The sequence below is a fragment of the Nicotiana tabacum genome, chromosome 4 (genome assembly GCF_000715075.1).
Source record: "Nicotiana tabacum cultivar K326 chromosome 4, ASM71507v2, whole genome shotgun sequence".
NCBI lineage: Eukaryota > Viridiplantae > Streptophyta > Magnoliopsida > Solanales > Solanaceae > Nicotiana > Nicotiana tabacum.
In genome coordinates this window covers 34,645,754-34,660,411 of record NC_134083.1, presented here as the reverse complement: position 1 = coordinate 34,660,411, position 14,658 = coordinate 34,645,754, and the positions used below count along the sequence as shown (strand labels likewise).

The following is a 14,658-nucleotide window of genomic DNA, read 5'->3' as shown; positions in this document are numbered from 1 at the left end:
CAAATGTGAGTACATACACTCCAAACATAGGTCATCAAATGTTCAAGTTTTTGCTCAGACTCGGGCAGTGCAAAGATTTGTCCTTTTTCCAACAAAAAGATTTCCCCATTCGCACATCTATAGCTGTCACTTACACACACTCCTCTTTTAACATAATTTTACACGCATCCAGCAATATCTAGCGAGTACACAAATATTTAACGCGCGAGAGCGTAGTCCAACTTCATTACTCTATTTGAACTCCACGGCTGTCTGAACAACGGCTCTCTCTTTTTCTATTACACAACTTTCTATACTACTTTCAAAGTAAAGTCTTCTCCTTTTCAAAATACACACCACCCCACCCTCGTCTTTCTCACTTCGTGCTTGACATTTCATTATTATGGATTTTCCGTTTGTAAGAACTTTAATCATCTTAAATACTTCTACCCTAACCCCACCATTTTCTTCATTATAGCTTTACTCTTTCAAGATCTGTCTTGATTGGTAAACTTGCTACCACTCCTCTATATACTTGACACTTAGTCCTGAACTCAAGGACTAGTAGACAGTAGGCTACTATTCCAAAGTGAAAACTAAGCTCAAATCTGCGGTTTTGCTCAAGAAATCGAAATGGGTCTGCGGATTTTGGCCCTTTTTGGTTTGTTTACGATGACCATTTTCAGCAAAAGCTCTCTTTCTCTAACCCCAGATGGTAAGTTTATTTGTTTATGGGCATTATCTAGGTTTATTTTCATAATGTATGTTGTTCTTGAGCTAAAAAGGTCTTAACTTTGATTCTTGTTCTCTGTTTCCTTTTAGGTTTTACTTTGTTGGAAATGAGAACCGTTTTGAATGACACCAAAAATGTGTTGAGCAACTGGAATTATTCGGATGAGTCACCTTGTGGGTGGACTGGCATATCTTGCCATCCCAATGACCAAAGAGTTCAATCTATGTATGCACACTTCTCTTTATATTTCCTCTATCAGTGCTTTCTTCACTCGTTTTGCTTTGGTTGCTTGGGTTAATTTACAGCATTTTATTTTTTGGAATTTTCAGCAACTTACCTTATATGCAACTTGGAGGAATTATAGCTCCCAGCATAGGAAAACTCACCAGACTGCAGAGATTGTAAGTCCCATAGCCTTTCTCCATGCCACTTAGCTTACTGGGGCAATGCAACAAAATTATCTATGTTGGTGCATTGTTTCTTTGTGTGGGCTCTTGCTAATTCTAGGTAAAATTAATGTTTATCTCTTGTGCTTCCCTTGATAAAACTGTGTTCTTTCCCTAAAACCAGGGCACTTCACGAAAACAGTCTGCACGGTGTGATTCCTACTGAGATTGGCAATTGCTCTGAACTCAGAGCTATGTAAGTTGGAGTTTCCTATAACCGAGTGATAGCATATTTTCTTGGAGATTCCCTGTGTTTCTTGATAAAGTTGTCACAAGCTAGATACTATTTAATACAGATACCTCAGAGCAAACTATCTTCAAGGAGGCATACCATCAGATATTGGAAATCTTTCAATGCTGACCATATTGTAAGATTTCAAAATGTTTTAATTCACCATCTGATTATTTGATCGATTAGGTTGTTTTATTGGTTGCTGTCTTTTAATCTTTCTTAGGGACTTATCAAGCAATTCACTTAGGGGTGCCATACCTTCTTCTCTTGGTCGTCTCAGACACCTTCGTCATCTGTAAGTCCAATTTCCTTTCATCATAATTTCTTAACCCAGCAAGTTACTGCCTTTACACTGATGTGTTAAAATTGCAAATCAATTCAGCAACTTGTCAACCAATTTCTTCTCGGGAGAGATTCCTGATGTTGGAGTTCTGAGCACTTTCGGGAACAAATCGTAAGTCCTCCTTCCTTTGGAATTTAATCCCACATTTGATATCACCTGATGAGTTCAAATATTTTCTTGTAGGCTGAAAATGAATTTAGATAGATGTTTCGAAACTCAGAGAGTATAAAATATATCTTGAATACTGCTTCCTATTATCTGTATAGAAGTGAAGATAATTTTTCAGCATCCACTTGGCACCCCAATCACATTTTAAGAAATAAATTACTAGATGAATCGAGTACTTGCTCACCAGGTACATTTGTAAGTAAATATTGTTTGCTACATATGTTAGGTTTGTGGCAGTGTTACAATGATATCTAGTAAAAACAAACTAAGAAGAGTACCCGTCGAAAGATCAGCGAATTAGAATCACCAACACAAGCTTGTTTCCGGAAACAACTGTTTAATTGGAGTCTCGTGAACTGGATTGCCGTTTACTTTTATTCTTTATAATCTTAGGAGAGATGAATGACATTTTCACTGTTTAATTCTGCCATTAATGGCTATCTTATAGAAGACTATTCTGATGAGGATAATGCTTATGCTTAGGTTTATTGGCAACTTAGATCTCTGTGGCCAACAGGTCGTCAAGCCTTGCAGAACATCAATGGGATTCCCTGTAGTATTGCCTCATGCTGAAAGTGATGAGGCTGCAGGTTGTTATATCTGCTTTATTTCTACTACATTTTAGAAGTTCACTGACTTTGGAACTTCCCTTTCCTGAACTGAGTGGATTCTGCTGTTTTCTCCTTTACTTCTCTGTAGAAAGTCTGATTTATTGCTAAATTAATGTGGTTTCTGTGCAGTCCCTACTAAGCGATCCTCTCACTATGTTAGAGCAGCAGTTATTGGTGCAATATCTACATTGGGTTTCGTACTCATTGTGCTCTTTATTTTCCTCTGGGTTTGGTTGTTGTCAAAGAAGGAAAGGGCAGCAAAAAAATACACAGAAGTCAAGAAACAAGTTTACAAAGAGCCAAGTAAGAGGGTGAATAGTACAATTACCATTTTCTTTTTCCTTCTCCATATTTTTGCCTTAATTTGTCAAGTCTGCAGGTGCCAAACTTATTACTTTCCACGGCGATCTTCCTTATCCTTCATGTGAGCTAATAGAGAAGATTGAATCCCTTGATGAGGAAGATGTTGTTGGAGCAGGAGGGTTCGGTACTGTGTATCGGATGGTTATGAATGATTGTGGAACATTTGCTGTTAAAAGAATAGACCGGAGTCGTGAAGGCTCTGATCAAGTCTTTGAGAGAGAGCTGGAAATATTGGGTAGCATCAAACACATTAATCTGGTAAACCTTCGAGGTTACTGCAGGCTTCCTACTGCAAGGCTTCTCATCTATGATTACCTGGTCATGGGAAGCTTGGACAATTTTCTGCATGGTATGTTTCCTGCAATTTTAAACTTGTGGAAGTCTTTCCTCATCATTACTTCTCTTCTTAACTTATAGAAGACATCAACGATAGAAATTGTTTAAGGTGTAGCATGAAAAAGAAGTGTTTCTGCCATACATCTCTTTTATTTGGTTAGGCCCAAATGTACCTATTAATTTCAGTCATCCGTTGTATATGCATTAAGAGGAAGAGCTGAAAAAGGTAACAATTAAAAGGGGGACCTTTTCTCTGTGCATTGTTGTTGAGTGTAGAGTCTGCAGATGCAAAGCAAGAAATATGATACTTTATTTTTTACACCCTTTTAAAGTTGCTTGGAGCACATCTGACTGGTATTCTCTGGTTCAGAGAGAAGTCACTCGCATTGAGCTCGTTGGCCATGGCAATATATGAATTGGATTTTATTCTTTGTTATTAGTGGTTCAGATTTTATTCTTTATCAGTTGCCCAGTATTTTCTGGAGATATATGCCTTATCTGTGAGACATTGCTCAAGTTCTGTGTTTTAACAAAAGAGTTAAACAGAAAAAGAATCTGGAGAGGAGGGGAGGAAAATGCTATTTCTGTTGCTTAAACAATCTGCTTTTCTTGGCAATTCATTGCGTGCATCTTTTGTGCATTTTGGCAGAACGTGTGGATGATCGTTTGTTGAACTGGAATGCACGTTTGAAAATAGCTCTTGGTTCTGCAAGAGGGGTGGCCTACCTACACCATGACTGCTGTCCTAAAATAGTTCATCGAGATATTAAATCAAGCAACATACTCCTTGATGAGAATCTAGAGCCTCGTGTTTCAGACTTTGGACTTGCCAAGCTTTTGGTTGATGAGGAAGCTCACGTTACTACTGTGGTTGCTGGTACTTTTGGTTATTTAGCACCAGGTATGCATACTCACTTTTTTAAATAAGCACCTATAATGATAGATACATACATGATACATATAATCATGTATATGTTGGCTGTAAAGTAAGTTTGGATGGTTCTTTTTTTGTTTGGTCAAAATGCCTTGACCTATTTTCTTATGGACTATGCTATGCTTGTGTTGTGTTGGATGCTGATAGAAGTTTATCATTCTTGGACCAGTTTCCTTTTTTACTTTTCTTGAAACCTCTGTTGATTTCCACTTGCCATATGTTGTGGTGGTGTTGGTCTCTTAAGGCTTTCCCTCTCCTGTAAAGTCTCTCAACCTCTACTCATCTTCTACCGAAATGTCTGACCAACAATTTCTTGTTGGTAACATACCCAGAGTACTTGCAAAGTGGAAGAGCGACAGAGAAGTCTGATGTGTATAGCTTTGGAGTTCTCCTCTTAGAGCTTGTGACAGGGAAAAGGCCAACAGATCCATCTTTCGTGAATCGAGGCCTAAATGTGGTTGGCTGGGTATGCTTCTCATTGACTTTTAAAACTTCATAGAAGACCTTGGTTGGAGATTATGTGATAGTTATATGGAACTTGTCTTAGTATTTAGCTCTACTATTTCCACAAACTGATAGTGTCACAATGTGAAAACTGTACAGATGAATACCTTGCTGAAGGAGAATAGACTGGAGGACATTCTAGATAAGAGGTGCACAGATGCAGACGTAGAGACAGTAGAAGCAATTCTGGAAATAGCTGCAAGATGCACTGATGCAAATCCAGATGATAGACCTTCAATGCAACAGGTGCTGCAATATTTGGAGCAAGAGGTCATGTCACCATGTCCCAGTGATTTCTACGACGAGTCTCATTCAGATTATTCTTGATGTATGAAATAGTTTCCTGGGACCAAATACTAAGAAAACACATTTTAGCCCAATGCCGAAATGTGTAGTCTGAGATTGCAGATACTCTATGCTCCTTGCTTTTGGAGCCCGTAGCTTTTCTTACTAATGTTCGCTGTGCATTACTTCCACCTTTTTGTGTAGATATCTTCACATTCTTGCAGTTGACATATTAAGTCCTAACTCTATTTATTGATTACCGGATTGATTCACCTATAAAAGAATTTAGGTCTCCCCAAAGAAAGTTGTTTAATAGGAATTGATGAAAATAAGTCATGTCACTCAACTATAGCTGGATAGCATATTTGAAAAGCATTTTTATGCTAAATATGTCAACTCAATTATTAAAAAAAGAGGCTGTACTAGGATTGTGACTGCGGACCCCTTACCTTACCTGCAATTGGTGGCTAGTTTGAGGCTGAGGCATTATTAGGCCACCAACTCCGGATAACCCAGCTTTTAGAAACATATTTCCCAGTCTCCAGAAATACCACTAAAAATAAAGAAGAAAACGGAGAAAATTTGCAGTGACCATGCAAAAGCTTGAAGGCAAAGTTGCCACAGTGACGGGTGGTGCCAGCGGCATTGGGGAAGCAGCAGCACGCCTTTTTGCCCATCACGGCGCGCGCGTCGTCATCGCCGACATCCAAGATGAAAAGGGCAGAGCTTTGGCGGAATCCATCCCTTTCCAGAGGTGCAGCTACGTGCACTGCGACGTCAGTGATGAAACTCAAGTGAAAGCCATGGTGGATTGGACGGTCCAGAAATATGGTCAACTCGACATCATGTTCAGTAACGCAGGAGTCGTTGGTAACTCAGGTCAAAAGGTAATCGATCTTGATCTTTCGGAATTCGACCGTGTGTTAAGAGTCAACGCACGAGGCATGGCGGCGTGTGTGAAGCACGCGGCACGTGCCATGGTGGAGCAGCGCGTTAGAGGGAGCATTATTTGTACAGCCAGTATTGCGGCAAGCAGGGCAGGACCATGGCGTACGGATTATGTAATGTCGAAACACGCTGTTTTAGGACTAGTGAAATCAGCTTCAAGGCAATTAGGTGAATATGGAATAAGGGTGAATAGTGTTTCGCCATCTGCAGTAATGACGCCAATTATGTTGAGTGCGGAGCAGGAGACATCATTGAAGGTTTTGAAAATGTATGGGAACTTGACTTGTTTGAAGGGAATTACGCTAACGGTGAAGCACTTGGCGGATGCAGTTCTGTTTCTAGCTTCAGATGATTCTGCATTTGTGAGTGGGCATGACTTGGTGCTGGATGGTGGCTTGCTCTCTCTTCCATCTCCAAATAGTTCATTGTGAAACAGAAAGAACCAAAGAAGTTGTGTCTCATTTGAATGTGAGTTTTTGTTTATCTTGTAGCTCTTCTCTTAGGTGCATTTCAAATTAGAGTAGTCATGTAAAATTATGTTTTTTTTTTTAAATTATATTTGTGATTTAGCAAATTGAAAGTTACAATTGGAGAAGTAGTGGCATGTTGTAATTTTTTTTTTTTTAACCTCTCCCTAATTAGGAGGATCTATAGTGTTTCTACACTTCCTTTTCAGCGTGACTCGAACCCATGACCTAACGGTCGTGGGTGGAGGTACTTTCACCAAACTTCACTTGCCATAGAGTGACCCCTCATCTTTTAGCTTCATTGACTAGGAATTGGGTGATAGAAAATAATTAATTAAGCATATAAAAGCAAGTGTGTCTACAAGTCCTGAACTATAGAAAACCAAGCATTTAAAGAAAATGTCCATGATTAGTATATTAGATATTTCAGGAAAGATTATACTACATAGTATTCGCGCAGTTTGATTCATATATTGTTAAAATATGTTGTCTGTTCTTTTGGGCCTAGCGTAGTTTTAATGGAGTTGTCATGTTTGAGCTATAATAAACAACTGTCAAACTAATAATTTTGCCAAAGCATAAAAAATTAACCTTAGCTAGTGGTTTATGCTTGAAAAAGATTTATCCTCATAACCAAAGTAATTGTACAGCTAATAAATTGACAAATCTGGAACTTAAAGAATCTTCTTATGGCACTAATTTATGATCGAAGAGATGTATAAAGATGAACTGGAAAATTGAAATACCTAAAAGGAGTAATTAATTACATCCAGCTGCTAAGTGCTATAGGAGGTAATGAAAAACCATATTATTTGGCTTAATCACGGTCTACAAAAATATTGGCTGAAACTAAAAAATAATCAAAAATTAGACAGCTTTCTCTCCTCCTTATACCTTATACCTAAAACTGGTGTAAGGCAAACCCTGTATCGGCGTTCATCTTTACTTTGGCGTTTAGCCGTGGGCTCTTCTTCAATCTCACCAAATTTCCTCTGGTGCGCCGTCACAGCGTCTGTGGGATCCCAAGTAATAACCGCAATGCCCAGAACAATAGGAATCAGAGGGCGGCCGAAATTGGTAGGTTGAGACATCAGGTTCCGAGCAAAGGAAGAGACGCGTCGGATGATGGGCACCATTGAATAAAGCGGCACACCAACAGAGCATAGTATTTCGTAAATGCTATCATCGTCGTGAATCACAGCGTCACTCGGCAAGTAGAAAGATTTGACAGTTAGTGGACTGTCTGGTGCCTCCATTATAGAATCCCCTTCCTCTTGCAGATACTTAAGGAATTGTTGAACCCGAACTTGGATCATGAAAAACGTCTCAGAAGAAGGGTTGTTGCTGTTCTTCGTCCTTGGAATGATAGAATCGTCTGTTATAACTCTATATTCAACAGAAGTTTGTAGATTCACCATCTTCAATTTCTGTTGGGGCGATAATACAGAGAGCAATTTAGTAAGCCAAAAAGAATGCAAGAGAAGATGGTGATCAGTTGTTCAAGCCGTGTAACGCTTTTATAGACTTTGAGGAAAGCCTAGTTTGTGTAGAAAATAGGATTCTCAATTTTCCTAAGTTCTTTCGGAAAATTTTGAAATAAGGAAATAAAATGGTAACTTGAGAAGCAGGGTAAGGGTTAGCGTAGAAATATGAATCTCAAATTTCATAAATTGTCCGGAAAGTTTTGAAATTAAGGAAATTTTTGGTAACTTAAGATGCAAGTAAAGCAATTTTGGCCTAACCCAAGTACGAAGCACCAATCTATATCTATTTATATCTATATATTTATATATTATTAAAAGCAAGTAAGTTTATAATAAGTGGAAACATAGGAGAAAGACATTTAGGATTAAATAAGTTATGTTAGTTAATAATTAGTTACTATTTTGAATTTGAATTAACAAAAAATAAATATCTATATATTTTTAAGAAAGTTATTATAAAAAAGGAAAAAAATAACTTCAATGTAGAGATATAAGACTAATTTATTTTTTGAGATGGGAAAGTTTTTGAACAGTAATTCATATGGTCTTGATATATGGATAAGATCATGTAACTAAAAATATTATAATATATAAAACTAAAAACAAAACATAAATAATGATTCCAATAAATAATATAAAAATATAATTTAAATTCTTATGTAGTAATTTAAAATATATATTGTACTTTTTATATTAAGAAAGGATATTTTATCAAATAGTAAACTAATAAAAAATCACATAAAAATGTAAAAATACTAAATAATGAATAATGCAATAATGACAAGTAATAATGAACTAAAAAGTAAAAAAATTCTATTGTTTTAAGGAAATAATAATTTCTATATATTAGAAATTAATTATTCTGAAACTTATTCTATTTTAAATTGAAAAGTTACTAACATGTAATATAAATTCACGCATGTGTTTGCGGTAAAATATATCAAACCTAAGATATAGTTATTTGCTCATTGCTATTTGGTCATAGGTTATTGGTTTCAAAGTTATAATCTATATCTATATTATAATAAAAGGAGAGTATTTAAATATTATTAAAAGGAGAATCTATTTGTTGGATTCTATTTGCTTAAATTTTAAAAAATATTATTAATTGATATTCTTGAAACAAATTTATGGTCAAGAATACTATTTTAAATTGTAAGATATAATATTATATGATAAAATTATCAAGAAAAACTTTAAAACAGTATTGAGAAAAGTTCACCTGGTACTTTGATATTTCTCAAATTAGGAAAAGGAAAAAAATGTAAACAAGTATAATGCTATATAAAATCTTTAAAAAATATTGATTTACCGTACACAATTGTCATATTTTCTTAAACAATTGCCATAAACAGTTGTAAGGTGCAACTCTGGTTGATGTACACATTTTTTAATTTTATATTTCTTCGCTTGGTGCTGTTTTTATTTTTATTTTTTATTTTTTTTTCCCGTATAGGGATGTTTACTTATTTTTCCTGATGCATGCGTTATTTTCTATTTTTTTTAAATACAAAAAGGGGGCATAAGCAACACATCTTAGGTGATGGGAATTAAAATCTAATTTTCAATTTCTCTTGAACTTACTTTTGTTATGATTATGCAAACATGTGGCATTAGAGATTTATTGTTAGGTTAGCAGTGCTTCATGAAAACAAATAACTTTTTCATTGATTAACTGAGATTAAGGTAATACTTATTACATATAATATTACATTCAAGTCTATTATAACCATTGTTGTTTCCACTTTATTTAAAATCCAAGCATAAAGAAAAAGATTTATTTCCATTTTGCCTTATTATTAGTAAGGATTTTCGATATTCTTTGCACCAACTATATATGTAATAGAGAGAACATTTGAAGGGGCATTTTATATGTTGAAGAACGTAGTATCAACAATTGCACAACAAAGGGTACGGTAGGAATATTATAAAATTTTGTCATTTAAATTAATTAGTATTATTACAAGAAAATCAAAATAAGGAGGTAAGTATAATATCTCAAACAACGAGATAGGTTAGTGATATGAAAGCAAACGTGGAAAGAGGTAGTTAATTCGTTTTACTAACAGCCTAAAAATATTTATATAATTAAATCACTTATTAAATAATTTATAGATGATTTTTTTAATAAATAATATTAAATTGGTTTAAAATTCTAATAATGTAAAACTTATTATATGGCTGGTGCCGTCTTGTTTTAGGCTTGGCATGACTCTCATTTTGTCAGCGGCTATAATTTGGTTTTCACCCTCTTGTTTGATCTGGTTCTTGCTTGCGTTTGGGCTTTACTTGGTGGTGAGGTTGTACTATTCATGCTCGTAAGAGACTAACTTTATCCCCAAATAGCTGCAGTTTGAATCTTTTGATATCTTCCTTACAAAATCACCTTAAAAATCGAAATCAGGAGTCTTATAAGTGATTCTTCTTTAAATTCCCCCTTTTTTGTTTTATAGTGGAGTAGTACGTTTTTTATAACAATGCTTCCTAGTTCCAATACACGGGCCCTGGTTAAGTGATGAAGCTTAGTTGCTTGAGCCTGCTTAACCATGGTCCATGTATTAGCAGAGCCAATATAATACTAGTTGTTGTGCTTTTCTCTATTTTTTGTTTTGTTGTGAGTATTCCAATTTGTAATTTTCTAGCAATAAGGTGTACGAACAAAAGAAAAACCTGTAGGTAATCAACCTTAGATCGACGGGATACAAACACCGGGACGCAAAGGTTTTGACTCCCCATGCATGCATTTGTGTTATTAAAATAGCATTGAGATCGGCGTGTGCACTGAGATTAACGTAGTAATATAATTACATTTCCTAAAATTTTACACTATTTTTGTAGAGCCATTATATATGAAGAGATAAGATTCAGATCAAAAGGCCTTTATAGGAATTAATGTTGTGCATCACATATCATCCAAGAGTTGTGTTTCTGTGGTGTTCTTAATTTCATTCCTATAATAAGGCATACATTATAAATTGGAGTTCCATCCTTTATCATTAGTGCTATGTTTACTATGGGCACTGTTTTTCTCCTGAATCTCTCGTTACTCTATGGTTTTTTATCATCCTACACTTTGTGCACTGATCAGTTAAGTAAGGCTCTATCATCACTCTTTTTATGTATAGGTTGCAGTTCCCTGTCTTAATTTTCTCTTCCATTTTTTTCTTTTCTACTTATTGGACATGGACCTAGGGGCACATTAGATATGAAACTGATTTTTTTCTTTCTAATTAATGAAAATGTTTCATATGACTTTGCAGATGACTTAAGATTGGAGAAGGAATTTGCTGCAGTGAATATCTCTGATCCCGAGTTCTGTTCAGTAAGAGTCCTTAATGCTTTGCTGAGTTTAGATATCTACATTTCCTCTCATTGAGTTGTTCCCTGTCTTGAAATCAACTTATAGGACTTAATAAATGGTGCTCAATCATTTGGTATTCGTGAAGCTCATAATCAAGCCCCAAATGGTGTTTGCCTTGACAAAATTGGAAATGGATCTTACATCGGCATGACTCCACATCCTGATGGCTCTAACCGTGTCTTTTTGTGGAATCAACAAGGTAAAGTATGGATTGCCAATGTTCCCGAGGGTGAATCTAATGGAGTATTGGAGCTTGATGAATCCAAGCCCTTTCTAGATATAACTGATCAGGTGCTTTTTGGTACCCAATATGGGTTATTGGGAATGGAATTCCATCCTAATTTTGTGAATAATGGTCGTTTCTTCGTTTCATACAATTGTGATAAGTTGCAACACTCAGGATGTTCGGGCAGATGCTCATGTAACTCGGAAGTTTATTGTGATCCAGCAACACTTCCAGTAGAGAGTGGCATTGAGCCATGTCAGTATCAAACTGTGGTAGCAGAGTTCACAGCAAATGGTACTACATCAACACCTTCCATGGTATACCTCCACACTCGCCTTATCGCTATATGAATTTATGGATTTTCTTGACTGAAGTTCCCTTAATGTCCTGATTTGATCATCTTCTTAACAGGCAGAAGTTGCTAGTCCATTAGAAGTGAGGAGGATATTTACAATGGGACTTCCGGATAGGGGAGTTCATGGAGGGCAGATTCTCTTTGGCCCTGCGGATGGGTTTTTGTATGTTATGACTGGAATTGGTACACATCGAGGGGATCCTTACAATTTTGCACAAAACAAGAGATCATTGCTCGGAAAGATCTTGAGGATTGATGTGGATCAAAGTATGTTAATTAAAATGTTTATTGCGTAGACTTGTTAATTTCCGAAAAATATAAACAAAATTTAACAATGGAACTTTTGCAATCACTACATACTGTTCCCGTAGCATCTTGAAAGAACATTTATCCTTTTGTGTAGGTAGGTAAGTAGGTAGAAACAGATTGGATGATCAAACTGCATGTTTCTTGCACTGTAACAACTGAACTCTGCAATTTTCTCATTTTATGACTGACAGGAAATGAAGCGCACATTCAAGGGCTTTGGGGAAACTACTCCATACCAAGAGATAATCCGTACAACAATGACAAGCAATTAGCGCCTGAAATCTGGGCGTTGGGTCTTAGAAATCCTTGGCGTTGTAGTTTCGATTCAGAAAGACCTTCCTACTTCCTTTGTGGAGATGCTGGACAGGTTAGGAAGTTCACTATCTCTTATAAGCATAGTCAATACTTATATGATTATAATAGTTAATTTAGGGAAATTTTGATAAATTCAAACAAACAATATCAAACAGAGTAGGACATACAATCAGTTCTTGGAACAAGGTCTTCAGCCTGCTATATCGATATGCATGTGAATATTTTTATTCCAGGATTCTTTAGAAGAAAACACAACTGCTGGAAATCAGTTGCCTTCAAGCAAGACAAGATTTTTCTAAATTAATTGAGAAGGCTGAGGTCTCTGAAAGCTTTAGTAATGTTGGAAAGAATTACTTCACAAGAAGGCATTGACTTGACTTGTTAATCTGATCATGTTCTTAATTTGAAACTCCAAAAAACAGTAGTAGAATATTAGCCTTTTGCGTGATCCAGCGTTGTCTGCACCTATTGAAGTTACTATCTCCTTTCCTGAATCTTATTATAGGACCAGTACGAAGAGATTGATATGATAACAAAGGGTGGAAACTATGGTTGGTCTATCTACGAAGGCCCTTTTCCCTACAAAACAAGCAATGCCACAAAAGAAAGCACTTGGTCTAGCTCCAATAGTCTCATATTCCCAGTCATGGGATACAACCACTCTGAAGCTGATAAGGCAATTGGTTCAGCTTCCATAACTGGTGGCTACTTCTATAGGTCTCACACTGATCCCTGTCTGTATGGAAGGTTTGCATCTTTTTCTTTGCTAACAAACTTGATAATTCGGTACATCAGCTCAACATTATTTCCAATCAAACTTTCAGGTACTTGTACATAGACTTGTATCCAGATGGAATATGGTCAGGTACTGAAAATCCTGAAAATAGTAGAAGTTTCACAAGTTCAAAAATCCCTTACAGGTGCGCGCAAGATTCTCCAATACATTGTGAATCAATTGCAGAGGATGTTGTGCCTGATATAGGATACGTTGCATCCTTAGGGGAAGATAATAAAAAGGACATTCATATACTGACAACCACCGGTGTCTACAGAGTTGCACCTCCAAGTAGGTGTAATTATCATTGTCCCAAAGAAAGAATTGTAGCTAGTAAACCACCACCTTCTCCTCCTGTTTCCTTCTCTGGAAAATTATGGGACAGTGCAAAACTCTTTGCTCTTCTAATTTCGTCCATGATGCTGCTTTTGTTGAGTCTTGTGTAATGGGATATGCAACTAAGAGTTGCAAAAAAGCAAACTGAACTTTATTTAAGACGAACAAAATTGGTTTTTTATTTATGTTTATTTCCCTCTGTTTGTTAGATAGAACTTTCTTTTTTCCCCTTTCTTTCCAAAACACAAAACAGCAAAATAAACATGCTTCAACGAAGATTGATGTGCATTTGCATTTTGAATGCTAAAACCAACTTGCAGAAATGTTTTTGAGAAAAAGATATTAGAAAAAGAAGGAACCTGTTGCATAGGCGGATTTAGAATTTCTTGAACATGGGTGTACCACTAAAAAAGTAGAAAAAATATATTAGGTGGAAATCGATCCATGTTTCTCTAGGTGAATAACCAAATATTCAATAAAGTGCACCATTTAGTCTTTTTGAAACATAGGTGCCAACACATAATATTAGACAAATTCTAGAAAATACATGCATAAAATACCTAATTTGATCGAAATATCATAGATTCACGTGCCCCATGATTTGGGTTATAGAAAAAGAAGAACCGTATGCACCTTAGGAATGAGATTTCAAACTAGATATATAAGAGTTCAACGAAGGTAAATACTTACCCACACTCGATCGATGTTTAACAATTAAGAAATATATCTTTAGTCGCTTCAAAAAATAATAGCTGACAATATATATATATATATATATATATATATATATATATATATATATATATATATATATATATATATATATATATATCTTACTTTCAATCATAAGCAGAATTAACAAAATAATTAGGCCTATTTTGTCCTTTACAATTTAACCGTGGGCGATCATGGAGAAATTTATTTTATTTTTTTGGTTAAATCATGGAGAAATTTAACTTGGATTAGGTCATGAATGACATATTGAAGAAAGAAATATAAATAACTTGCAAATTATTAATTATTGGAGCATGTCGGATTCCTCCAACAGGAGCCAACATTATTGACAGATGGAAATTAAGATTAAACTATTGCAAGGAAGCACACTAGACCACAACTCTCAAATAAAAATTCCAGAGTTCGCTGTTACA

The 14,658-nt window shown here is 35.7% G+C and overlaps 3 protein-coding genes across 3 annotated transcripts; all 3 read left to right on the top strand.

The window, feature by feature from the left end:
* Positions 1-183: 183 nt before the first annotated feature.
* Positions 184-5,207, top strand: LOC107769566 (LRR receptor-like serine/threonine-protein kinase FEI 2). The gene is made up of 13 exons (XM_016588793.2): positions 184-694; positions 802-937; positions 1,042-1,113; positions 1,283-1,354; positions 1,455-1,526; positions 1,614-1,685; positions 1,773-1,844; positions 2,385-2,491; positions 2,642-2,815; positions 2,892-3,224; positions 3,861-4,112; positions 4,478-4,611; positions 4,749-5,207. The coding sequence occupies exons 1-13, from the start codon at positions 613-615 to the stop codon at positions 4,974-4,976; spliced, it is 1,806 nt and encodes a 601-aa protein (XP_016444279.1). The 5' UTR covers positions 184-612; the 3' UTR covers positions 4,977-5,207.
* A 193-nt stretch (positions 5,208-5,400) lies between these two features.
* On the top strand, positions 5,401-6,471 carry LOC107769567 ((-)-isopiperitenol/(-)-carveol dehydrogenase, mitochondrial-like). The gene has a single exon (XM_016588794.2). It carries the CDS (start codon positions 5,528-5,530, stop codon positions 6,311-6,313), a length of 786 nt encoding a protein of 261 aa, XP_016444280.1. The 5' UTR covers positions 5,401-5,527; the 3' UTR covers positions 6,314-6,471.
* A 3,385-nt stretch (positions 6,472-9,856) lies between these two features.
* LOC107769576 (HIPL2 protein-like) lies at positions 9,857-14,115 on the top strand. Its single transcript, XM_075250756.1, has 7 exons — positions 9,857-9,878; positions 11,094-11,155; positions 11,240-11,737; positions 11,832-12,042; positions 12,276-12,451; positions 12,905-13,146; positions 13,224-14,115. The coding sequence occupies exons 1-7, from the start codon at positions 9,857-9,859 to the stop codon at positions 13,618-13,620; spliced, it is 1,608 nt and encodes a 535-aa protein (XP_075106857.1). The 3' UTR covers positions 13,621-14,115.
* The last annotated feature ends 543 nt before the right edge of the window (positions 14,116-14,658 follow it).

Excerpts from the sequence above, each read along its gene's own strand:
- LOC107769566 (XM_016588793.2), top strand. The coding sequence starts at position 613 with ATGGGTCTGCGGATTTTGGCCCTTTTTGGTTTGTTTACGATGACCATT. Across the intron at positions 1,114-1,282 it reads CTCACCAGACTGCAGAGATT|GGCACTTCACGAAAACAGTC; the intron begins GTAAGTCCCATA and ends CCCTAAAACCAG. Across the intron at positions 1,686-1,772 it reads CTCAGACACCTTCGTCATCT|CAACTTGTCAACCAATTTCT; the intron begins GTAAGTCCAATT and ends AAATCAATTCAG.
- LOC107769567 (XM_016588794.2), top strand. The coding sequence starts at position 5,528 with ATGCAAAAGCTTGAAGGCAAAGTTGCCACAGTGACGGGTGGTGCCAGC.
- LOC107769576 (XM_075250756.1), top strand. The coding sequence starts at position 9,857 with ATGAAAGCAAACGTGGAAAGAG. Across the intron at positions 11,738-11,831 it reads CTACATCAACACCTTCCATG|GCAGAAGTTGCTAGTCCATT; the intron begins GTATACCTCCAC and ends TCTTCTTAACAG. Across the intron at positions 12,452-12,904 it reads TTTGTGGAGATGCTGGACAG|GACCAGTACGAAGAGATTGA; the intron begins GTTAGGAAGTTC and ends ATCTTATTATAG.